Below are 25,086 nucleotides of genomic sequence, written 5' to 3'. Positions count from 1 at the left end.
ATGGTCAGAGTGAAGTCAGAGTTTGATCCACTGCCTGTAAAACGATCTGGAGTTCCTGATGCTCGAGTGCTAGTGTACTTAATGAGCAGTTTAGAAGTTTCTCCATCTCTCTGTTGGTACCAGGCTAAATAGCTCGTACTATAAACATTCTGACTGGTCTTACAGCTGATGGTGACGGAGCCTCCCACAGCAGAGCTCACTGCTCCAGGCTGAGTCACTGTGACCTGACCTCTGGACTCTGAGGACACAGAGACAGAAACATAAAGCAGCGTCACGGTTTAGTCGGCTTCATTTCAGAGAGACGGATGTTGATGGAGGAGAGGAGTCTGATGCTCTGGACTTTACCTGTGAAGCAGCAGCAGAGGAGAGTCCAGATGAGGACGGAGGTCAGAGTCATGTTTGTGATGAGGAGGATTTCTGTGGCTTCTGTTGTTGTGAAGGACGGCTGTCAGTCATCCAGTGTTCAACTCTCAGGACTATAAACTCTCCCAGAGCAGTGGAGCATGGTGCTGCTGATGCAAAGTGGCTCTCTATGGAAATGCTCCCACTGACCCCAACAGGGACATGGATTACTCTGATGATGATCATTACGAATGGATCAATCAGTTTATCAGAGTATTGATTAAAAATTGTTTAATACCAATTTTTTTAAATTTTACATTTTTGCTGGGAGACAATTTTTTAGACTGTCATGTTTTATTTAAATAAATTGCATAAAAATCAATAAATTCCTTTTCAAATGTATTTATATCAAATAAAATTATTCATTCTGTAAATATGTTCCTCCGTTTTATTGTCTTTTTTCATTTTAGCTGAAAAGATTTTATAATCAGAGACTATTTCTGTAGAGTTTGTGTCAGAGTCAGAGAGCCGTGACTCTTTACACTGAGAGGTTTTTGTACGGCGGCTCAATGAGTTTGTATCACTGTGGTGGACTTTTGGTGGAGGAACCAGACTGGATATTGGAAGTAAGTCAAATGTTTCAGATTTCTGTTATTTCAGGAATTATTTTTCTTGTTATTTCCTTCATATTCAGTGTGGCACAAGAAATAGTTGATTTTCCTCTTTGATGAATAATTTTTGCACAAATATTTTGCACTAAAAGACAAAGTTAGCTTTGGCAGAAGAGATCTAAAAAACTAATTGCAATGGATTTAACTTAAGCCTGAGGTTAAATCGTTATTTCCAACTTTAATGGTAAAGTTGCATCGTGCAGGTTTGTAGGTTTAGTTCAGACAAAGTCAGAGAGCCGTGACTCTTTACACTGAGAGGTTTTTGTACGGCGGCTCAATGAGTTTGTATCACTGTGGTGGACTTTTGGTGGAGGAACCAGACTGGAATTTGGAAGTAAGTTTCTGCACTAAAACTAAATACTATATCCTGCTTTAGAATAATTTTTCAAATGTTGAGGCAGATAAATCAGCTTGTTCAGTGTCTAAAACTTTAAATGTACATGTTTTTCTTTCTGCTCCTTCATCATGAAGGCTAACTCAGAGAAGCTTCACTAAACGTTTCTTTAAATATTCCTGTCAAGCTCAAATTTAAACAGCTTGAAACAAAAGTAAAATGTTAATCTAACTGTAAAAATATTCACCAGGATTAGTTATAACAACAGTTATATGTGTTGTGTTTCCACAAGAAAATATAACTGTTGTTACAATGAATTGAAATTCATGTTCTACGTGTAAACTTGAACAGAATGAAGATAAAAAATGGGTATCTGGAAATGTGCAAAATCTCAGATGTCTTCATTGTGCCATGTTTAGTTTGAAACTGTGAAAATCTCTTGAACAGTTCAATACTTATGACTGAAATCCACATGAAGAGCATTTGATTGTGGTCAGTTAATGTTCTGTGCTTTTAACATTTTCATTAAATCCTTTAAGGTAATGTATAATTGATGATGTGGATGATTTTAATGAGAACGTGTTTAAATGAGGACAGTAGCTGATATTTTATTTCCAGTGTAGTTTGATATATTTCTTGTCACTCTGGATGATGATTGTCTCTGTGCTGATGTGCATGAGAGGCTTCTTAAAGGGAAGTGAAACAATGTGTGAGTGAGTGAGTGACTGGTGGAGCAGAAAAAGCACCTGACAGAAACTCCTTAAAGGACAAAATCAGCTCTCACATCCTGAAGGTGTCCAAGTGTCTGGTGGTTGATTGACAGCTGTGTGGTCCCCGTCCTCTAAGCTGATTGGTGTCTCCTAGGTGATGTCCGTCCCACCCTGACGGTGCTGCCCCCCTCCGGTGAGGAGCTGGAGAAGGGGAAGGCCACGCTGATGTGTCTGGCCAACAAGGGCTTCCCCTCAGGCTGGAGTCTGGCCTGGAAGGTGGACGGCAGCAGCAGCTTCAGCTGGGAGGAGAGCAGGAGCCCCGGGGTGCTGGAGAAGGACGGCCGCTACAGCTGGAGCAGCACCCTGAGGCTCCCTGCTGACCAGTGGAAGAAGGTGGGCTCTGTGACCTGTGAGGCCACCCAGGGCTCCCAGTCTCCAGTCTCAGAGACACTGATGAGGAACCAGTGTCCCCAGTCCTGAGCTGACCCACTGGGACTCTGCTACTGGTTTTACTCTGCTACTGCTCTCAGTCTGACTTCCCTCTCTCTGATTCTCTCTTTCTCTTATGACTCATTTCAACGTTACCATGTTGGCGGCTGGTTTAAACATTTTAAAACAATAAAGATTTTATCATGTATGTTATAAAAGTGGCATTGAAATGTCTCTTTATTTCCATTCTTTGACACATATTATGTATTAGAACCAGATTAACAAAAATAATGCACATTTTCCAGATTACTATTTAAAGATTTTAAGACTGTGGATAATCTACTGTTGTTGTTCCAGTTTTATCTAAATTAAATAATGTTGGTAAGAACACATGTGGTAAGACCATTTCAGTAGTAAATCACAAAGCTCTCTGTCATAACTAATGCCTAATGTTCATGTGTTGTTTAATTGTACCAAGGAATTATTCTGAAGATCTGAATTAGAAAAGTCTAGATAATAATGATTATTTACAGAAAGCAGAGTATCATCTGCATAAAGTGATAACATGAATCTAATTTGAGATTTTAAACTCAATGACAATGAAACCAGTCAGTGTAATTTCACCAAAGCACTTTATATAAATGAGTATATGACATTTATTTGCTGTCTGTCAGCAGAATCAACATATTGTCTTGTTTTATTGCTTTACAGTCATGCTGACATTCTGTGTGTGTTAAAACAATAAAGACTTATTCAGCAAATCAGCTGTGTCCATGGATGTTAATCAATACTTCATGTGTTGCTATCTTAAATTAAATCAGTGGATTTATTTAATCCAAAGAATTTATCCAAGAAAAATTAAGACTTTGAAAATGTTATGTAGCAATTCTATCAGGAAAAAAAGCTCAGTGTCCTAATCTGTAGTGAATTCTGCTGTATAATACAGTTTCTAAAGGTTATCTAATCAACAAGCCACTAAAGTGTTTGAGTTGAATAAAATGTATTAATGACAAGATTCAATTTACATCAATATGAAACTAATTTATGTTTGAAGAGCTGATTATGCTGTTATTTTTCTGCTCTGAGTTCAAAAAAATTATGTTTCTGGGATTTTAAAATCAAACATTAAACGTTAGGATTATTAAATATTTTTAAGTAAATGTGTTAAATATTTTATTGCTGTGTGTTACAGTGAAACAAAGACTGTATTGTTCTAAACCTTATATCATACAGGTGTGGTATCAGTATAGGTCAGTCTCAGCATCTACATTCTGGAATATTGATTTACACCAAAACTGGTTTTTGTCATTGAACTTGTTTTGATCCATGTTCATTGGTTGTTAAAGCAACAGTGGGGAAACGTTCAATCTGCTTGATCAAACTGTTAAGATAAAGGCTTGGAGAATGGATTATGTTAATGAGAGTCCTCAATACAAGTTTGTGTGTGTGTGTGTGTGTGTGTGTGTGTGTGTGTGTGTGTGTGTGTGTAGCTTCCAGCTGCAGCAGTCAGTTCAGTTTCTGTTCTGTCTGACTGAGGGAGGTTTTTGTACGACGCTTTTTCACTGTGTGAACACAGCCTGACTGTTGATGCTGTGTCGACTCTGACAGTAGTAAACTGCTGCATCTTCAGTCTGGACTCCACTGATGGTCAGAGTGAAGTCAGAGTTTGATCCACTGCCTGTAAAACGATCTGGAGTTCCTGATGCTCGAGTGCTAGTGTAGTAAATGAGCAGTTTAGGAGTTTCTCCATCTCTCTGTTGGTACCAGGCTAAAAGGTGATTGCTGTTATAGATATAAACATCCTGACTGGTCTTACAGCTGATGGTGACGGAGCCTCCCACAGCAGATCTCACTGCTCCAGGCTGAGTCACTGTGACCTGACCTCTGGACTCTGAGGACACAGAGACAGAAACATAAAGCAGCGTCACGGTTTAGTCGGCTTCATTTCAGAGGGACGGATGTTGGTAGAGGAGAGGAGTCTGATGCTCTGGACTTTACCTGTGAAGCAGCAGCAGAGGAGAGTCCAGATGAGGACGGAGGTCAGAGTCATGTTTGTGATGAGGAGGATTTCTGTGGCTTCTGTTGTTGTGAAGGACGGCTGTCAGTCATCCAGTGTTCAACTCTCAGGACTATAAACTCTCCCAGAGCAGTGGAGCATGGTGCTGCTGATGCAAAGTGGCTCTCTATGGAAATGCTCCCACTGAGTATTCATCAAACATTTCGTAGAGAGTTTCCATATTAACCAGCAGTGTTTTGCATGGAGAGACTGATTCCAAGTGTCTTGATTTTAAAGCCAAGGAGCCTCCTTTCCACCTCCTCTCTGCTGCTCCTCACTTTACAAAGAGAGAACATTAAACATCCCATTCCAAATCTCTTATACCTTTTCTTAATGCCCCAAGAAGCTTTGTACAGATCAGTGTTGTGCGGAGCTCAGCCCAGTCTGGGTTTAAAGGTCCAGCTCAGTCTGCTGGTCCACAACAACTTGATCCTGGACACTGAGATGCAGCCAGCTCTCTATAAACATGTGGGCACAAGGATACTCTGATTTCCCCTCACTCGTCCAGTCTGAGTCCCATCTTGTCAGCTCCACCTCCTCATGACTGCAGGCCCTGGTTGCAGCTGGGTTGGCTCAGCTCTTATCCTGGTGATTCTCCTCCGTCTCCTCTGGCACCACAGTCGCACCACCCGCTGCAGCATTTGGTCTCACCGGTGGCCATCCAGCGCCACGGGCAGTGATTGGCAGGTCCCCTGCTCTTAATCTGCCCCCCACGCTTCATTTCAAAAGCCTCTGATCATATTTGAAACGATACCTGCTGCCAAGTCTCGTCTGGCTGGATGATGCATCAGTGATCATTTCAAAGCCGCTGCTCTGGAATGTTTCCGGCACAGTTTGTGTCGTCATTTGTTGCACCAAAGATGCTGTGTTAGGTGTTGGTTATCTGCTGGATGGGGCAACGCTACTTCCTCCTCCTCTCCTGTTGGTCTGAGAGCAGACGCTACAGTGACTTGCTGTCACCCCTCAGATACAAAGTGGGATTATGAGACAATACAGGCCTGGGCCAGCTTCTTAGGTACTTCAGCTGATATCTATGTACAGATACCTTTAACATGACATCAGTACTGTTATTTCTTCACATTCGTTTTATGTATTTAGTCCATTTTTTAATGCTCTAAACTAAAACTCTGGCTCAATCTTATGTATTGTACCACTAAAGCAGGTAAATTAGGATTAATTACAGTCAAATAATTCACTTTATGTCTGGTAGAACTCAGTGTGTTTCTGTTGATGATAAAACTGCAGTATTTCTACTCATATTCAGGCTATTTTAGCAGAGATTTGTTTGAACCTACAATAAACTAACATCATGTTAATATATCCATTAACCAAGAATATTATATTCTAATTGTATATTTATAATTTGTTAGGAAGTTTTCAATGAAAAGAAACTTTACTGTTAGCTAATTCCTCCCAATGATTGATTTTAAGTACATACTCTGTCCTATATAGTCACATTTCTACGTGTCAGTCTGGGTCAACAGACGTGTACTGAGAGTCTGCAGGCAGCAGGAACTATAAAGAACATAGTGACAAGGTGATTTTCTGGTTCTGCAGCTATTGACCAACTTGGAGGAAGAACTGATGATACTGTGATCAGCTGGAAAACTGTTTTCTACAAATTCTAAGAAATTATGAAGAGTTTTGTTTCATTAATTGGTTCTGCTCTAGTGGATTTAACTTTGTGTGAGTGTGTGTGTGTTCTCAGTGAACTGTATCAGTCTCTGCACCAGCTGCAGCAGTCAGTTCAGTTTCTGTTCTGTCTGACTGAGGGAGGTTTTTGTACGACGCTTTTTCACTGTGTGAACACATTCTGACTGTTGATGCTGTGATAACTCTGACAGTAGTAAACTCCTGCATCTTCAGCCTGTAATCCACTGATGGTCAGAGTGAAGTCAACTCCATTCCCTGCTCCACTTCCACTAAATCTGGATGAAACTCCTGACAATCTGTCCGATGTTCTGTAGATCAGAGCTTTAGGAGTTTCTCCAGTTTTCTGATGGTACCAGGCCAGGAAATACTGTGAGCCAGAGTAGTGAGCAACTTTTGGACTGGCTTTACAGTCAATAGAAACAGTTTGACCCAGCTGGACTGCTTTGGCTGCTGGCTGAGTCAAGACAACATTTTGTCCAACAGAGCCTGAGGAAAGAGAAGAAGCACAGGACATGAGATGGTGAGCTGAAACTCAAACAACAAATGATTTTCACATCACAGAAAGATGATTTTCCTCACCGTGAGTAAAGCAGAGGAGAGTCCAGATGAGGACGGAGGTCAGAGTCATGTTTGTGATGAGGAGGATTTCTGTGGCTTCTGTTGTTGTGAAGGACGGCTGTCAGTCATCCAGTGTTCAACTCTCAGGACTATAAACTCTCCCAGAGCAGTGGAGCATGGTGCTGCTGATGCAAAGTGGCTCTCTATGGAAATGCTCCCACTGACCCCAACAGGGACTTTTGTGCAACACACATTTGCATTCTGTCCATTTGAGAGGGAAGAATAAGTAACCAGGAAACCTGCTCTAATTCCTGATCATGATATGGGCTAAAAGAAGGGGAATAATTGTATTGTGGTGTTTTCATGAGCAAACAAACGAGAAACGACACGTCTGATATCAGACATTCTCAGTCAGACTACAGACAGATTTGGCCTCTTGTGTAATTTCACTGTCTCCATGTGACTGGACAGACCTGGATGTGGTGGGTTCACACCTGATCTGTGGGTGTCTGTGATGGGAACTGGGACCTGAGACATCTATACTGGAATTATCAAAGTTTAAGGACACTGTGTTAGGATCCTGTTATCTTTCCCTGTCCTTTTCCCTCATGTGTGTTTGTCTCCCTCTATCTGGAACCGGAGCAGAGTCGAGGAGGTTACTCACGTCATTCCACCCACACACCTGCAAACATCACACACCTGTTCCCGATCGGCAATCAGGCTGCCCACGCCTTCCCTGTCTATTTAATCCAGCTCTGTTCATTCCCTCACCGCCAGATTGTCCGTTTCCGATGGTGCACTTCAGGCTCTCAGTCCAGCCGTTCCTCACTACTATTGATATTCTTGTTCCTCGTCTCTGCTCCGGTTTTGTCTCCCTCTCCCGTCAGCTACCCTGGTGTCCCTTCCAGCCCTGCTACCTGCACCTCCAGCCTGCTTCCCCTGGTCCCTTCCTCATTTTCGCTCCACTTTTTGTGTTTCTATTCAATCTAATTGTCTTCAAACCAATCGTGTTCTGTGTCTGCATTGTGGATTCAGCCAGTCAGTTCCACTAAACACACTGAATGTTGACACTCCTCATAATTACTCTTTCACATTTACTCTTTTTTGTCCCACAGATGCTTTTGTACTCAAATTCATGTGGTTATGTTGGTGACAACTTTAATGTTTATTCCACTTCAGTGTGTTTTCTTGAGTACAGTTTCAGGCCACTCTACTTTACCCACTGTGACTCTGATCTGATGTTTGAAACTCTGATCCATCTACTAATCCAGGCAGCCAAGGGGTTAATGGACATGAAAAGAGATCTTTATGGGAATGTGTTTTTACAGAGAGAGGACATGAGGTGTATGATGCTTTTATATACTTGAGTTAGAGAGTGTGTGTGTGTGTGTGTGTGTGTGTGTGTGTGTGTGTAGCTTCCAGCTGCAGCAGTCAGTTCAGTTTCTGTTCTGTCTGACTGAGGGAGGTTTTTGTACGACGCTTTTTCACTGTGTGAACACATGCTGACTGTTGATAACATGAAAACTCTGACAGTAGTAAACTGCTGCATCTTCAGTCTGGACTCCACTGATGGTCAGAGTGAAGTCAGAGTTTGATCCACTGCCTGTAAAACGATCTGGAGTTCCTGATTCTCGAGTGCTAGCGTAGTAAATGAGCAGTTTAGGAGTTTCTCCATCTCTCTGTTGGTACCAGGCTAAAAGGTTCCCACTATAAACTTTCTGACTGATCTTACAGCTGATGGTGACGGAGCCTCCCACAGCAGAGCTCACTGCTCCAGGCTGAGTCACTGTGACCTGACCTCTGGACTCTGAGGACACAGAGACAGAAACATAAAGCAGCGTCACGGTTTAGTCGGCTTCATTTCAGAGGGACGGATGTTGATGGAGGAGAGGAGTCTGATGCTCTGGACTTTACCTGTGAAGCAGCAGCAGAGGAGAGTCCAGATGAGGACGGAGGTCAGAGTCATGTTTGTGATGAGGAGGATTTCTGTGGCTTCTGTTGTTGTGAAGGACGGCTGTCAGTCATCCAGTGTTCAACTCTCAGGACTATAAACTCTCCCAGAGCAGTGGAGCATGGTGCTGCTGATGCAAAGTGGCTCTCTATGGAAATGCTCCCACTGACCCCAACAGGGACATGGATTACTCTGATGATGATCATTACGAATGGATCAATCAGTTCATCAGAGTATTGATTAAAAATTGTTTGATACTAATTTCATTTAATTTTTAAATTTTTGCTTGGAGACAATTTTTTAGACTGTTTTATTTGAATAAATTGCATAAAAATCAATAAATTCCTTTTCAAATGTATTTATATCAAATAAAATTATTCGTTGTGTGAATATGTTCCTCCGTTTTATTGTCCATTTTCATTTTAGCTGAAAAGATTTTATAATCAGAGACTATTTCTGTAGAGTTTGTGTCAGAGTCAGAGAGCCGTGACTCTTTACACTGAGAGGTTTTTGTACGGCGGCTCAATGAGTTTGTATCACTGTGGTTGACTTTTGGTGGAGGAACCAGACTGGATATTGGAAGTAAGTCAAATGTTCCAGATTTCTATTATTTCAGGAATTATTTTTCTTGTTATTTCCTTCATATTCAGTGTGGCACGAGAAATAGTTGATTTTCCTCTTTGATGAATAATTTTTGCACAAATATTTTGCACTAAAAGACAAAGTTAGCTTTGTCAAAAGAGATCTAAAAAACTAATTGCAACAGATTTAAATTAAGCCAGAGGATAAATCATTATTTCCAACTTTAATGGTAAAGTTGCATCGTGCAGGTTTGTAGGTTTAGTTCAGACAAAGTCAGAGAGCCGTGACTCTTTACACTGAGAGGTTTTTGTACGGCGGCTCAATGAGTTTGTATCACTGTGGTACACGTTCGGTGGAGGAACCAGACTGGATATTGGAAGTAAGTTTCTGCACTAAAACTAAATACTTTATCCTGCTTTAGAATAATTTTTCAAATGTTGAGGCAGATAAATCAGCTTGTTCAGTGTGTAAGTCTTTTAATGTACATGTTTTTCTTTCTGCTCCTTCATCATGAAGGCTAACTCAGAGAAGCTTCACTAAACGTTTCTTTAAATATTCCTGTCAAACTCAAATTTAAACAGCTTGAAGCAAAAGTAAAATGTTAATCTAACTGTAAAAATATTCACCAGGATTAGTTATAACAACAGTTATATGTGTTGTGTTTCCACAAGAAAATATAACTGTTGTTACAATGAATTGAAATTCATGTTCTACGTGTAAACTTGAACAGAATGAAGATAAAAAATGGGTATCTGGAAATGTGCAAAATCTCAGATGTCTTCATTGTGCCATGTTTAGTTTGAAACTGTGAAAATCTCTTGAACAGTTTGGTAATGATGTCTGAAATCGTATTTGATTTGATTGTGGTCAGTTAATTCTCTGTGCTTTTAACATTTTCATTAAATCCTTTAAGGTAATGTATAATTGATGATGTGGATGATTTTAATGAGAACGTGTTTAAATGAGGACAGTAGCTGATATTTTATTTCCAGTGTAGTTTGATATATTTCTTGTCACTCTGGATGATGATTCTCTCTGTGCTGATGTGCATGAGAGGCTTCTTAAAGGGAAGTGAAACAATGTGTGAGTGAGTGAGTGACTGGTGGAGCAGAAAAAGCACCTGACAGAAACTCCTTAAAGGACAAAATCAGCTCTCTCACATCGTGAAGGTGTCCAAGTGTCTGGTGGTTGATTGACAGCTGTGTGGTCCCCGTCCTCTAAGCTGATTGGTGTCTCCTAGGTGATGTCCGTCCCACCCTGACGGTGCTGCCCCCCTCCGGTGAGGAGCTGGAGAAGGGGAAGGCCACGCTGATGTGTCTGGCCAACAAGGGCTTCCCCTCAGGCTGGAGTCTGGCCTGGAAGGTGGACGGCAGCAGCAGCTTCAGCTGGGAGGAGAGCAGGAGCCCCGGGGTGCTGGAGAAGGACGGCCGCTACAGCTGGAGCAGCACCCTGAGGCTCCCTGCTGACCAGTGGAAGAAGGTGGGCTCTGTGACCTGTGAGGCCACCCAGGGCTCCCAGTCTCCAGTCTCAGAGACACTGATGAGGAACCAGTGTCCCCAGTCCTGAGCTGACCCACTGGGACTCTGCTACTGGTTTTACTCTGCTACTGCTCTCAGTCTGACTTCCCTCTCTCTGATTCTCTCTTTCTCTTATGACTCATTTCAACGTTACCATGTTGGCGGCTGGTTTCAACATTTTAAAACAATAAAGATTTTATCATGTATGTTATAAAAGCGGCATTGAAATTTCTCTTTATTTCCATTCTGTGACACATATTATGTATTAGAACCAGATTAACAAAAATAATGCACATTTTCCAGATTACTTTTTAAAGATTTTAATAATTAAGCTACTGTTGTTGTTCCAGTTTTATCTACATTAAATAATGTTGGTAAGAACACATGTGGTTAAGACCATTTCAGTAGTAAATCACAAAGCTCTCTGTCATAACTAATGCCTAATGTTCATGTGTTGTTTAATTGTACCAAGGAATTATTCTGAAGACCTGAATTAGAAAAGTCTAGATAATAATGATTATTTACAGGAAGCAGAGTATCATCTGCATAAAGTGATAACATGAATCTAATTTGAGATTTTAAACTCAATAACAATGAAACCAGTCAGTGTAATTTCACCAAAGCACTTTATATAAATGAGTATATGACATTTATTTGCTGTCTGTCAGCAGAATCAACATATTGTCTTGTTTTATTGCTTTACAGTCATGCTGACATTCTGTGTGTGTTAAAACAATAAAGACTTATTCAGCAAATCAGCTGTGTCCATGAATGTTAATCAATACTTCATGTGTTGCTATCTTAAATTAAATCAGTTGGTTTATTTAATCCAAAGAATTTATCCAAGAAAAATTAAGACTTTGAAAATGTTATGTAGCAATTCTATCAGGAAATAAAGCTCACTGTCCTTATCTGTACTGAATTCTGCTGTATAATACAGTTTCTAAAGGTTATCTAATCAACAAGCCACTCAAACTGAGTTGAATAAAATGTATTAATGACAAGATTCAATTTACATCAATATGAAACTAATTTAAGTTTGAAGAGCTGATTATTCTGTTATTTTTCTGCTCTGAGTTCAGAAAAATTATGTTTCTGGGATTTTAAAATCAAACATTAAACGTTAGGATTATTAAATATTTGTACCTAAATGTGTTAAATATTTTATTTATGTGTGTTACAATGAAGCAAAGACTGTATTGATCCAACACCTGATATCATACAGGTGTGGTATCAGTATAGGTCAGTCTCAGCATCTACATTCTGGAATATTGATTTACACCAAAACTGTTTTTTGTCATTGAACTTGTTTTGATCCATGTTCATTGGTTCTTAAAGCAACAGTGGGGAAACGTTCAATCTGCTTGATCAAACTGTTAAGATAAAGGCTTGGAGAATGGATTATGTTAATGAGAGTCCTCAGTACAGGTTTGTGTGTGTGTGTGTGTGTGTGTGTGTGTGTATGTGTGTGTGTGTGTGTGTGTGTGTGTGTGTGTAGCTTCCAGCTGCAGCAGTCAGTTCAGTTTCTGTTCTGTCTGACTGAGGGAGGTTTTTGTACGACGCTTTTTCACTGTGTGAACACATCCTGACTGTTGATGTAGTGTACACTCTGACAGTAGTAAACTGCTGCATCTTCAGTCTGGACTCCACTGATGGTCAGAGTGAAGTCAGAGTTTGATCCACTGCCTGTAAAACGACCTGGAGTTCCTGATGCTCGACTGCTAGCGTAGTAAATGAGCAGTTTAGGAGTTTCTCCATCTCTCTGTTGGTACCAGGCTAAAAGGTTCCCACTATAAACTTTCTGACTGATCTTACAGCTGATGGTGACGGAGCCTCCCACAGCAGATCTCACTGCTCCAGGCTGAGTCACTGTGACCTGACCTCTGGACTCTGAGGGCACAGAGACAGAAACATAAAGCAGCGTCATGGTTTAGTCGGCTTCATTTCAGAGGGACGGATGTTGATGGAGGAGAGGAGTCTGATGCTCTGGACTTTACCTGTGAAGCAGCAGCAGAGGAGAGTCCAGATGAGGACGGAGGTCAGAGTCATGTTTGTGATGAGGAGGATTTCTGTGGCTTCTGTTGTTGTGAAGGACGGCTGTCAGTCATCCAGTGTTCAACTCTCAGGACTATAAACTCTCCCAGAGCAGTGGAGCATGGTGCTGCTGATGCAAAGTGGCTCTCTATGGAAATGCTCCCACTGACCCCAACAGGGACATGGATTACTCTGATGATGATCATTACGAATGGATCAATCAGTTCATCAGAGTATTGATTAAAAATTGTTTGATACTAATTTCATTTAATTTTTAAATTTTTGCTTGGAGACAATTTTTTAGACTGTTTTATTTGAATAAATTGCATAAAAATCAATAAATTCCTTTTCAAATGTATTTATATCAAATAAAATTATTCGTTGTGTGAATATGTTCCTCCGTTTTATTGTCCATTTTCATTTTAGCTGAAAAGATTTTATAATCAGAGACTATTTCTGTAGAGTTTGTGTCAGAGTCAGAGAGCCGTGACTCTTTACACTGAGAGGTTTTTGTACGGCGGCTCAATGAGTTTGTATCACTGTGGTTGACTTTTGGTGGAGGAACCAGACTGGATATTGGAAGTAAGTCAAATGTTCCAGATTTCTATTATTTCAGGAATTATTTTTCTTGTTATTTCCTTCATATTCAGTGTGGCACGAGAAATAGTTGATTTTCCTCTTTGATGAATAATTTTTGCACAAATATTTTGCACTAAAAGACAAAGTTAGCTTTGTCAAAAGAGATCTAAAAAACTAATTGCAACAGATTTAAATTAAGCCAGAGGATAAATCATTATTTCCAACTTTAATGGTAAAGTTGCATCGTGCAGGTTTGTAGGTTTAGTTCAGACAAAGTCAGAGAGCCGTGACTCTTTACACTGAGAGGTTTTTGTACGGCGGCTCAATGAGTTTGTATCACTGTGGTGGACTTTTGGTGGAGGAACCAGACTGGATATTGGAAGTAAGTTTCTGCACTAAAACTAAATACTTTATCCTGCTTTAGAATAATTTTTCAAATGTTGAGGCAGATAAATCAGCTTGTTCAGTGTGTAAGTCTTTTAATGTACATGTTTTTCTTTCTGCTCCTTCATCATGAAGGCTAACTCAGAGAAGCTTCACTAAACGTTTCTTTAAATATTCCTGTCAAACTCAAATTTAAACAGCTTGAAGCAAAAGTAAAATGTTAATCTAACTGTAAAAATATTCACCAGGATTAGTTATAACAACAGTTATATGTGTTGTGTTTCCACAAGAAAATATAACTGTTGTTACAATGAATTGAAATTCATGTTCTACGTGTAAACTTGAACAGAATGAAGATAAAAAATGGGTATCTGGAAATGTGCAAAATCTCAGATGTCTTCATTGTGCCATGTTTAGTTTGAAACTGTGAAAATCTCTTGAACAGTTTGGTAATGATGTCTGAAATCGTATTTGATTTGATTGTGGTCAGTTAATTCTCTGTGCTTTTAACATTTTCATTAAATCCTTTAAGGTAATGTATAATTGATGATGTGGATGATTTTAATGAGAACGTGTTTAAATGAGGACAGTAGCTGATATTTTATTTCCAGTGTAGTTTGATATATTTCTTGTCACTCTGGATGATGATTCTCTCTGTGCTGATGTGCATGAGAGGCTTCTTAAAGGGAAGTGAAACAATGTGTGAGTGAGTGAGTGACTGGTGGAGCAGAAAAAGCACCTGACAGAAACTCCTTAAAGGACAAAATCAGCTCTCTCACATCGTGAAGGTGTCCAAGTGTCTGGTGGTTGATTGACAGCTGTGTGGTCCCCGTCCTCTAAGCTGATTGGTGTCTCCTAGGTGATGTCCGTCCCACCCTGACGGTGCTGCCCCCCTCCGGTGAGGAGCTGGAGAAGGGGAAGGCCACGCTGATGTGTCTGGCCAACAAGGGCTTCCCCTCAGGCTGGAGTCTGGCCTGGAAGGTGGACGGCAGCAGCAGCTTCAGCTGGGAGGAGAGCAGGAGCCCCGGGGTGCTGGAGAAGGACGGCCGCTACAGCTGGAGCAGCACCCTGAGGCTCCCTGCTGACCAGTGGAAGAAGGTGGGCTCTGTGACCTGTGAGGCCACCCAGGGCTCCCAGTCTCCAGTCTCAGAGACACTGATGAGGAACCAGTGTCCCCAGTCCTGAGCTGACCCACTGGGACTCTGCTACTGGTTTTACTCTGCTACTGCTCTCAGTCTGACTTCCCTCTCTCTGATTCTCTCTTTCTCTTATGACTCATTTCAACGTTACCATGTTGGCGGCTGGTTTCAACATTTTAAAACAATAAAGATTTTATCATGTATGTTATAAAAGCGGCATTGAAATTTCTCTTTATTTCCATTCTGTGACACATATTATGTATTAGAACCAGATTAACAAAAATAATGCACATTTTCCAGATTACTTTTTAAAGATTTTAATAATTAAGCTACTGTTGTTGTTCCAGTTTTATCTACATTAAATAATGTTGGTAAGAACACATGTGGTTAAGACCATTTCAGTAGTAAATCACAAAGCTCTCTGTCATAACTAATGCCTAATGTTCATGTGTTGTTTAATTGTACCAAGGAATTATTCTGAAGACCTGAATTAGAAAAGTCTAGATAATAATGATTATTTACAGGAAGCAGAGTATCATCTGCATAAAGTGATAACATGAATCTAATTTGAGATTTTAAACTCAATAACAATGAAACCAGTCAGTGTAATTTCACCAAAGCACTTTATATAAATGAGTATATGACATTTATTTGCTGTCTGTCAGCAGAATCAACATATTGTCTTGTTTTATTGCTTTACAGTCATGCTGACATTCTGTGTGTGTTAAAACAATAAAGACTTATTCAGCAAATCAGCTGTGTCCATGAATGTTAATCAATACTTCATGTGTTGCTATCTTAAATTAAATCAGTTGGTTTATTTAATCCAAAGAATTTATCCAAGAAAAATTAAGACTTTGAAAATGTTATGTAGCAATTCTATCAGGAAATAAAGCTCACTGTCCTTATCTGTACTGAATTCTGCTGTATAATACAGTTTCTAAAGGTTATCTAATCAACAAGCCACTCAAACTGAGTTGAATAAAATGTATTAATGACAAGATTCAATTTACATCAATATGAAACTAATTTAAGTTTGAAGAGCTGATTATTCTGTTATTTTTCTGCTCTGAGTTCAGAAAAATTATGTTTCTGGGATTTTAAAATCAAACATTAAACGTTAGGATTATTAAATATTTGTACCTAAATGTGTTAAATATTTTATTTATGTGTGTTACAATGAAGCAAAGACTGTATTGATCCAACACCTGATATCATACAGGTGTGGTATCAGTATAGGTCAGTCTCAGCATCTACATTCTGGAATATTGATTTACACCAAAACTGTTTTTTGTCATTGAACTTGTTTTGATCCATGTTCATTGGTTCTTAAAGCAACAGTGGGGAAACGTTCAATCTGCTTGATCAAACTGTTAAGATAAAGGCTTGGAGAATGGATTATGTTAATGAGAGTCCTCAGTACAGGTTTGTGTGTGTGTGTGTGTGTGTGTGTGTGTGTATGTGTGTGTGTGTGTGTGTGTGTGTGTGTGTGTAGCTTCCAGCTGCAGCAGTCAGTTCAGTTTCTGTTCTGTCTGACTGAGGGAGGTTTTTGTACGACGCTTTTTCACTGTGTGAACACATCCTGACTGTTGATGTAGTGTACACTCTGACAGTAGTAAACTGCTGCATCTTCAGTCTGGACTCCACTGATGGTCAGAGTGAAGTCAGAGTTTGATCCACTGCCTGTAAAACGACCTGGAGTTCCTGATGCTCGACTGCTAGCGTAGTAAATGAGCAGTTTAGGAGTTTCTCCATCTCTCTGTTGGTACCAGGCTAAAAGGTTCCCACTATAAACTTTCTGACTGATCTTACAGCTGATGGTGACGGAGCCTCCCACAGCAGATCTCACTGCTCCAGGCTGAGTCACTGTGACCTGACCTCTGGACTCTGAGGGCACAGAGACAGAAACATAAAGCAGCGTCATGGTTTAGTCGGCTTCATTTCAGAGGGACGGATGTTGATGGAGGAGAGGAGTCTGATGCTCTGGACTTTACCTGTGAAGCAGCAGCAGAGGAGAGTCCAGATGAGGACGGAGGTCAGAGTCATGTTTGTGATGAGGAGGATTTCTGTGGCTTCTGTTGTTGTGAAGGACGGCTGTCAGTCATCCAGTGTTCAACTCTCAGGACTATAAACTCTCCCAGAGCAGTGGAGCATGGTGCTGCTGATGCAAAGTGGCTCTCTATGGAAATGCTCCCACTGAGTATTCATCAAACATTTTGTAGAGAGTTTCCATATTAACCAGCAGTGTTTTGCATGGAGAGACTGATTCCAAGTGTCTTGATTTTAAAGCCAAGGAGCCTCCTTTACACCTCCTCTCTGCTGCTCCTCACTTTACAAAGAGAGAACATTAAACATCCCATTCCAAATCTCTTATACCTTTTCTTAATGCCCCAAGAAGCTTTGTACAGATCAGTGTTGTGCGGAGCTCAGCCCAGTCTGGGTTTAAAGGTCCAGCTCAGTCTGCTGGTCCACAACAACTTGATCCTGGACACTGAGATGCAGCCAGCTCTCTATAAACATGTGGGCACAAGGATACTCTGATTTCCCCTCACTCGTCCAGTCTGAGTCCCATCTTGTCAGCTCCACCTCCTCATGACTGCAGGCCCTGGTTGCAGCTGGGTTGGCTCAGCTCTTATCCTGGTGATTCTCCTCCGTCTCCTCTGGCACCACAGTCGCACCACCCGCTGCAGCATTTGGTCTCACCGGTGGCCATCCAGCGCCACGGGCAGTGATTGGCAGGTCCCCTGCTCTTAATCTGCCCCCCACGCTTCATTTCAAAAGCCTCTGATCATATTTGAAACGATACCTGCTGCCAAGTCTCGTCTGGCTGGATGATGCATCAGTGATCATTTCAAAGCCGCTGCTCTGGAATGTTTCCGGCACAGTTTGTGTCGTCATTTGTTGCACCAAAGATGCTGTGTTAGGTGTTGGTTATCTGCTGGATGGGGCAACGCTACTTCCTCCTCCTCTCCTGTTGGTCTGAGAGCAGACGCTACAGTGACTTGCTGTCACCCCTCAGATACAAGGTGGGATTATGAGACAATACAGGCCTGGGCCAGCTTCTTAGGTACTTCAGCTGATATCTATGTACAGATACCTTTAACATGACATCAGTACTGTTATTTCTTCACATTCGTTTTATGTATTTAGTCCATTTTTTAATGCTCTAAACTAAAACTCTGGCTCAATCTTATGTATTGTACCACTAAAGCAGGTAAATTAGGATTAATTACAGTCAAATAATTCACTGTATGTCTGGTAGAACTCAGTGTGTTTCTGTAGATGATAAAACTGAAGTATTTCTACTCATATTCAGGCTATTTTAGCAGAGATTTGTTTGAACCTACAATAAACTAACATCATGTTAATATATCCATTAACCAAGAATATTATATTCTAATTGTATATTTATAATTTGTTAGGAAGTTTTCAATGAAAAGAAACTTTACTGTTAGCTAATTCCTCCCAATGATTGATTTTAAGTACATACTCTGTCCTATATAGTCACATTTCTACGTGTCAGTCTGGGTCAACAGACGTGTACTGAGAGTCTGCAGGCAGCAGGAACTATAAAGAACATAGTGACAAGGTGATTTTCTGGTTCTGCAGCTATTGACCAACTTGGAGGAAGAACTCATGATACTGTGATCAGCTGGAAAACTGTTTTCTACAAATTCTAAGAAATTATGAAGAGTTTTGTTTCATTAATTGGTTCTGCTCTAGTGGATTTAACTTTGTGTGAGTGTGTGTGTGTGTGTTCTCAGTGAACTGTATCAGTCTCTGCACCAGCTGCAGCAGTCAGTTCAGTTTCTGTTCTGTCTGACTGAGGGAGGTTTTTGTACGACGCTTTTTCACTGTGTGAACACAAGCTGACTGTTGATGTAGTGTAGACTCTGACAGTAGTAAACTCCTGCATCTTCAGTCTGTAATCCACTGATGGTCAGAGTGAAGTCAACTCCATTCCCTGCTCCACTTCCACTAAATCTGGATGAAACTCCTGAAAATCTTTCCGATGTTAAGTAGATCAGAGCTTTAGGAGTTTCTCCAGTTTTCTGATGGTACCAGGCCAGGTGATACTGTGAGCCAGTGTAGTGAGCAACTTTTGGACTGGCTTTACAGTCAATAGAAACAGTTTGACCCAGCTGGACTGCTTTGGCTGCTGGCTGAGTCAAGACAACATTTTGTCCAACAGAGCCTGAGGAAAGAGAAGAAGCACAGGACATGAGATGGTGAGCTGAAACTCACACAACAAATGATTTTCACATCACAGAAAGATGATTTTCCTCACCGTGAGTAAAGCAGAGGAGAGTCCAGATGAGGACGGAGGTCAGAGTCATGTTTGTGATGAGGAGGATTTCTGTGGCTTCTGTTGTTGTGAAGGACGGCTGTCAGTCATCCAGTGTTCAACTCTCAGGACTATAAACTCTCCCAGAGCAGTGGAGCATGGTGCTGCTGATGCAAAGTGGCTCTCTATGGAAATGCTCCCACTGACCCCAACAGGGACATGGATTACTCTGATGATGATCATTACGAATGAAGCAATCAGTTTATCAGAGTATTGATTAAAAGTGGTTTAATGCCAATTTTATTAAATTTTACATTTTTGCTGGGAAACAATTTTTTAGACTGTCATGTTTTATTTAAATAAACTGCATAAAATTCAATGAATTCCTTTTCAAATGTATTTATATCAAATTAAATTATTCACAAAGCTCTCTGTCATAACGAATGCCTAATGTTCATGTGTTGTTTAATTGTACCAAGGAATTATTCTGAAGATCTGAATTAGAAAAGTCTAGATAATAATGATTATTTACAGAAAGCAGAGTATCATCTGCATAAAGTGATAACATGAATCTAATTTAAACTCAATAACAATGAAACCAGTCAGTGTAATTTCACCAAAACACTTTATATAAATGAGTATATGACATTTATTTGCTGTCTGTCTGAATCAACATATTGTCTTGTTTTATTGCTTTACAGTCATGCTGACATTCTGTGTGTGTTAAAACAATAAAGATTTATTCAGCAAATCAGCTGTGTCCATGAATGTTAATAAATACTTCATGTTTTGCTATCTTAAATTAAATCAGTGGATTTATTTAATCCAAAGAATTTATCCAAGAAAAATTAAGACTTTGAAAATGTTATGTAGCAATTCTATCAGGAAAAAAAGCTCAGTGTCCTAATCTGTACTGAATTCTGCTGTATAATACAGTTTCTAAAGGTTATCTAATCAACAAGTCACTAAAGTGTTTGAGTTGAATAAAATGTATTAATGACAAGATTCAATTTACATCGACATGAAACTAATTTATGTTTGAAGAGCTGATTATGCTGTTATTTTTCTGCTCTGAGTTCAGAAAAATTATGTTTCTGAGATTTTAAATCAAACATTAAACATTAGGATTATTAAATATTTGTACATAAATGTGTTAAGTATTTTGTTGTTGTGTGTTACAGTGAAACAAAGACTGTATTGTTCTAACACCTGATATCATACAGGTGTGGTATCAGTATAGGTCAGTCTCAGCATCTACATTCTGGAATATTGATTTACACCAAAACCGGTTTTCGTCATTGAACTTGTTTTGATCCATGTTCATTGGTTGTTAAAGCAACAGTGGGGAAACGTTCAATCTGCTTGATCAAACTGTTAAGATAAAGGCTTGGAGAATGGATTATGTTAATTAGAGTCCTCAATACAAGTGTGTGTGTGTGTGTGTGTGAGTGTGTGTAGCTTCCAGCTGCAGCAGTCAGTTCAGTTTCTGTTCTGTCTGACTGAGGGAGGTTTTTGTACGACGCTTTTTCACTGTGTGAACACATACTGACTGTTGATGCTGTGTGCACTCTGACAGTAGTAAACTGCTGCATCTTCAGTCTGGACTCCACTGATGGTCAGAGTGAAGTCAGAGTTTGATCCACTGCCTGTAAAACGATCTGGAGTTCCTGATGCTCGAGTGCTAGCACGATAAACAAGCAGTTTAGGAGTTTCTCCATCTCTCTGTTGGTACCAGGCTAAATAGTCTCCATTATAAACTTTCTGACTGATCCTACAGCTGATGGTGACGGAGCCTCCCACAGCAGAGCTCACTGCTCCAGGCTGAGTCGCTGTGTACTGACCTCTGGACTCTGAGGGCACAGAGACAGAAACATAAAGCAGCGTCACAGTTTAGTCGGCTTCATTTCAGAGGGACGGATGTTGGTAGAGGAGAGGAGTCTGATGCTCTGGACTTTACCTGTGAAGCAGCAGCAGAGGAGAGTCCAGATGAGGACGGAGGTCAGAGTCATGTTTGTGATGAGGAGGATTTCTGTGGCTTCTGTTGTTGTGAAGGACGGCTGTCAGTCATCCAGTGTTCAACTCTCAGGACTATAAACTCTCCCAGAGCAGTGGAGCATGGTGCTGCTGATGCAAAGTGGCTCTCTATGGAAATGCTCCCACTGACCCCAACAGGGACATGGATTACTCTGATGATGATCATTATGAATGGATCAATCAGTTTATCAGAGTATTGATTAAAAATTGTTTAATACTAATTTTACTTGATTTTACATTTTTGCTTGCAGAAAATTTTTTAGACTGTCATGTTTTATTTAAATAAATTGCATAAGATCAATAAATTCCTTTTCAAATGTATTTATATCAAATAAAATGATTCATTCTGTAAATATGTTCCTCCGTTTTATTGTCCGTTTTCATTTTATCTGAAAAGATTTTATAATCAGAGACTATTTCTGTAGAGTTTGTGTCAGAGTCAGAGAGCCGTGACTCTTTACACTGAGAGGTTTTTGTACGGCGGCTCAATGAGTTTGTATCACTGTGGAGGACTTTTGGTGGAGGAACCAGACTGGATATTGGAAGTAAGTCAAATGTTCCGGATTTCTATTGTTCCAGGAATTATTTCTCTTGTTATTTCCTTCATATTCAGTGTGGCACAAGAAATAGTTGATTTTCCTCTTTGATGAATAATTTTTGTACAAATATTTTGCACTAAAAGACAAAGTTAGTTTTGGCAAAAGAGATCTAAAAAACTAATTGCAATGGATTTAACTTAAGCCTGAGGTTAAATCGTTATTTCCAACTTTAATGGTAAAGTTGCATCGTGCAGGTTTGTAGGTTTAGTTCAGACAAAGTCAGAGAGCCGTGACTCTTTACACTGAGAGGTTTTTGTACGGCGGCTCAATGAGTTTGTATCACTGTGGTGGACTTTTGGTGGAGGAACCAGACTGGATATTGGAAGTAAGTTTCTGCACTAAAACTAAATACTTTATCCTGCTTTAGAATCATTTTTCAAATGTTGAGGCAGATAAATCAGCTTGTTCAGTGTCTAAAACTTTAATTGTACATGTTTTTCTTTCTGCTCCTTTATCATGAAGGCTAACTCAGAGAAGCTTCACTAAACGTTTCTTTAAATATTCCTGTCAAGCTCAAATTTAAACAGCTTGAAGCAAAAGTAAAATGTTAATCTAACTGTAAAAATATTCACCAGGATTAGTTATAACAACAGTTATATGTGTTGTGTTTCCACAAGAAAATATAACTGTTGTTACAATGAATTGAAATTCATGTTCTACGTGTAAACTTGAACAGAATGAAGATAAAAAATGGGTATCTGGAAATGTGCAAAATCTCAGATGTCTTCATTGTGCCATGTTTAGTTTGAAACAGTCAAAATCTCTTGAACAGTTTGGTAATGATGTCTGAAATCGTATTTGATTCGATTGTGGTCAGTTAATGTTCTGTGCTTTTCACATTTTCATTAAATCCTTTAAGGTAATGTATAATTGATGATGTGGATGATTTTAATGAGAACGTGTTTAAATGAGGACAGTAGCTGATATTTTATTTCCAGTGTAGTTTGATATATTTCTTGTCACTCTGGATGATGATTGTCTCTGTGCTGATGTGCATGAGAGGCTTCTTAAAGGGAAGTGAAACAATGTGTGAGTGAGTGAGTGACTGGTGGAGCAGAAAAAGCACCTGACAGAAACTCCTTAAAGGACAAAATCAGCTCTCTCACATCGTGAAGGTGTCCAAGTGTCTGGTGGTTGATTGACAGCTGTGTGGTCCCCGTCCTCTAAGCTGATTGGTGTCTCCTAGGTGATGTCCGTCCCACCCTGACGGTGCTGCCCCCCTCCGGTGAGGAGCTGGAGAAGGGGAAGGCCACGCTGATGTGTCTGGCCAACAAGGGCTTCCCCTCAGGCTGGAGTCTGGCCTGGAAGGTGGACGGCAGCAGCAGCTTCAGCTGGGAGGAGAGCAGGAGCCCCGGGGTGCTGGAGAAGGACGGCCGCTACAGCTGGAGCAGCACCCTGAGGCTCCCTGCTGACCAGTGGAAGAAGGTGGGCTCTGTGACCTGTGAGGCCACCCAGGGCTCCCAGTCTCCAGTCTCAGAGACACTGATGAGGAACCAGTGTCCCCAGTCCTGAGCTGACCCACTGGGACTCTGCTACTGGTTTTACTCTGCTACTGCTCTCAGTCTGACTTCCCTCTCTCTGATTCTCTCTTTCTCTTATGACTCATTTCAACGTTACCATGTTGGCGGCTGGTTTCAACATTTTAAAACAATAAAGATTTTATCATGTATGTTATAAAAGTGGCATTGAAATGTCTCTTTATTTCCATTCTGTGACACATATTATGTATTAGAACCAGATTAACAAAAATAACATGTACATGTAAATGTACATGTTTTCCAGATTACTATTTAAAGATTTTAAGACTGTAGATAATCTACTGTTGTTGTTCCAGTTTTATCTAAATTAAATAATGTTGGTAAGAACACATGTGGTTAAGACCATTTCAGTAGTAAATCACAAAGCTCTCTGTCATAACTAATGCCTAATGTTCATGTGTTGTTTAATTGCACCAAGGAATTATTCTGAAGATCTGAATTAGAAAAGTCTAGATAATAATGATTATTTACAGAAAGCAGAGTATCATCTGCATAAAGTGATAACATGAATCTAATTTGAGATTTTAAACTCAATGACAATGAAACCAGTCAGTGTAATTTCACCAAAGCACTTTGTATAAATGAGTATATGACATTTATTTGCTGTCTGTCAGCAGAATGAACATATTGTCTTGTTTTATTGCTTTACAGTAATGCTGACATTCTGTGTGTGTTAAAACAATAAAGATTTATTCAGCAAATCATCTGTGTCCATGAATGTTAATGAATACTTCATGTGTTGCTATCTCAAATTAAATCAGTGGATTTATTTAATCCAAAGAATTTATCCAAGAAAAATTAAGACTTTAAAAATGTTATGCAGCAATTCTATCAGGAAATAAAGCTCAGTGTCCTAATCTGTACTGAATTCTGCTGTATAATACAGTATCTAAAGGTTATCTAATCAACAAGTCACTAAAGTGTTTGAGTTGAATAAAATGTATCAATGACAAGATTCAATTTACATCAATATGAAACTAATTTAAGTTTGAAGAGCTGATTATGCTGTTATTTTTCTGCTCTGAGTTCAGAAAAATTATGTTTCTGGGATTTTAAAATCAAACATTAAACGTTAGGATTATTAAATATTTGTACCTAAATGTGTTAAATATTTTATTTATGTGTGTTACAATGAAACAAAGACTGTATTGATCCAACACCTGATATCATACAGGTGTGGTATCAGTATAGGTCAGTCTCAGCATCTACATTCTGGAATATTGATTTACACCAAAACTGTTTTTTTGTCATTGAACTTGTTTTGATCCATGTTCATTGGTTGTTAAAGCAACAGTGGGGAAACGTTCAATCTGCTTGATCAGACTGTTAAGATAAAGGCTTGGAGAATGCATTATGTTAATGAGAGTCCTCAGTACAGGTTTGTGTGTGTGTGTGTGTGTGTGTGTGTGTGTGTGTGTGTATGTGTGTGTGTGTGTGTGTGTGTGTGTGTGTGTGTGTAGCTTCCAGCTGCAGCAGTCAGTTCAGTTTCTGTTCTGTCTGACTGAGGGAGGTTTTTGTACGACGCTTTTTCACTGTGTGAACACCCACTGACTGTTGATGTAGTGTTGACTCTTACAGTAGTAAACTGCTGCATCTTCAGTCTGGACTCCACTGATGGTCAGAGTGAAGTCAGAGTTTGATCCACTGCCTGTAAAACGACCTGGAGTTCCTGATGCTCGACTGCTAGCGTG

At 39.9% G+C, this 25,086-nt stretch overlaps 6 gene segments (V, D, J or C); 4 read left to right on the top strand and 2 right to left on the bottom strand.

Moving 5' to 3' along the window:
* On the top strand, positions 1-2,693 carry LOC139215773 (Ig kappa-b4 chain C region-like). The segment is given in 3 exon segments: positions 1-36; positions 1,272-1,347; positions 2,212-2,693. Coding segments are annotated over 3 exon segments (438 nt in total).
* A 3,644-nt stretch (positions 2,694-6,337) lies between these two features.
* On the bottom strand, positions 6,338-6,823 carry LOC139215772 (immunoglobulin kappa variable 4-1-like). The segment is given in 2 exon segments: positions 6,338-6,681; positions 6,775-6,823. Coding segments are annotated over 2 exon segments (393 nt in total).
* Positions 6,824-8,237: 1,414 nt separating this feature from the next.
* On the bottom strand, positions 8,238-8,896 carry LOC139215771 (Ig kappa chain V region K16-167-like). The segment is given in 2 exon segments: positions 8,238-8,560; positions 8,668-8,896. Coding segments are annotated over 2 exon segments (375 nt in total).
* On the top strand, positions 8,887-11,019 carry LOC139215770 (Ig kappa-b4 chain C region-like). The segment is given in 3 exon segments: positions 8,887-8,937; positions 9,590-9,665; positions 10,527-11,019. Coding segments are annotated over 3 exon segments (453 nt in total).
* A 2,000-nt stretch (positions 11,020-13,019) lies between these two features.
* Positions 13,020-15,152, top strand: LOC139215769 (Ig kappa-b4 chain C region-like). The segment is given in 3 exon segments: positions 13,020-13,070; positions 13,344-13,419; positions 14,660-15,152. Coding segments are annotated over 3 exon segments (453 nt in total).
* A 6,594-nt stretch (positions 15,153-21,746) lies between these two features.
* Positions 21,747-23,536, top strand: LOC139215768 (Ig kappa-b4 chain C region-like). The segment is given in 3 exon segments: positions 21,747-21,803; positions 22,107-22,182; positions 23,044-23,536. Coding segments are annotated over 3 exon segments (459 nt in total).
* The last annotated feature ends 1,550 nt before the right edge of the window (positions 23,537-25,086 follow it).

This window comes from Pempheris klunzingeri, chromosome 16, assembly GCF_042242105.1.
Source record: "Pempheris klunzingeri isolate RE-2024b chromosome 16, fPemKlu1.hap1, whole genome shotgun sequence".
Taxonomy (NCBI): Eukaryota; Metazoa; Chordata; class Actinopteri; order Acropomatiformes; family Pempheridae; genus Pempheris; species Pempheris klunzingeri.
The sequence above is the reverse complement of the archived record's forward strand: the minus strand, read 5'-3'. Positions and strand labels throughout refer to the sequence as shown.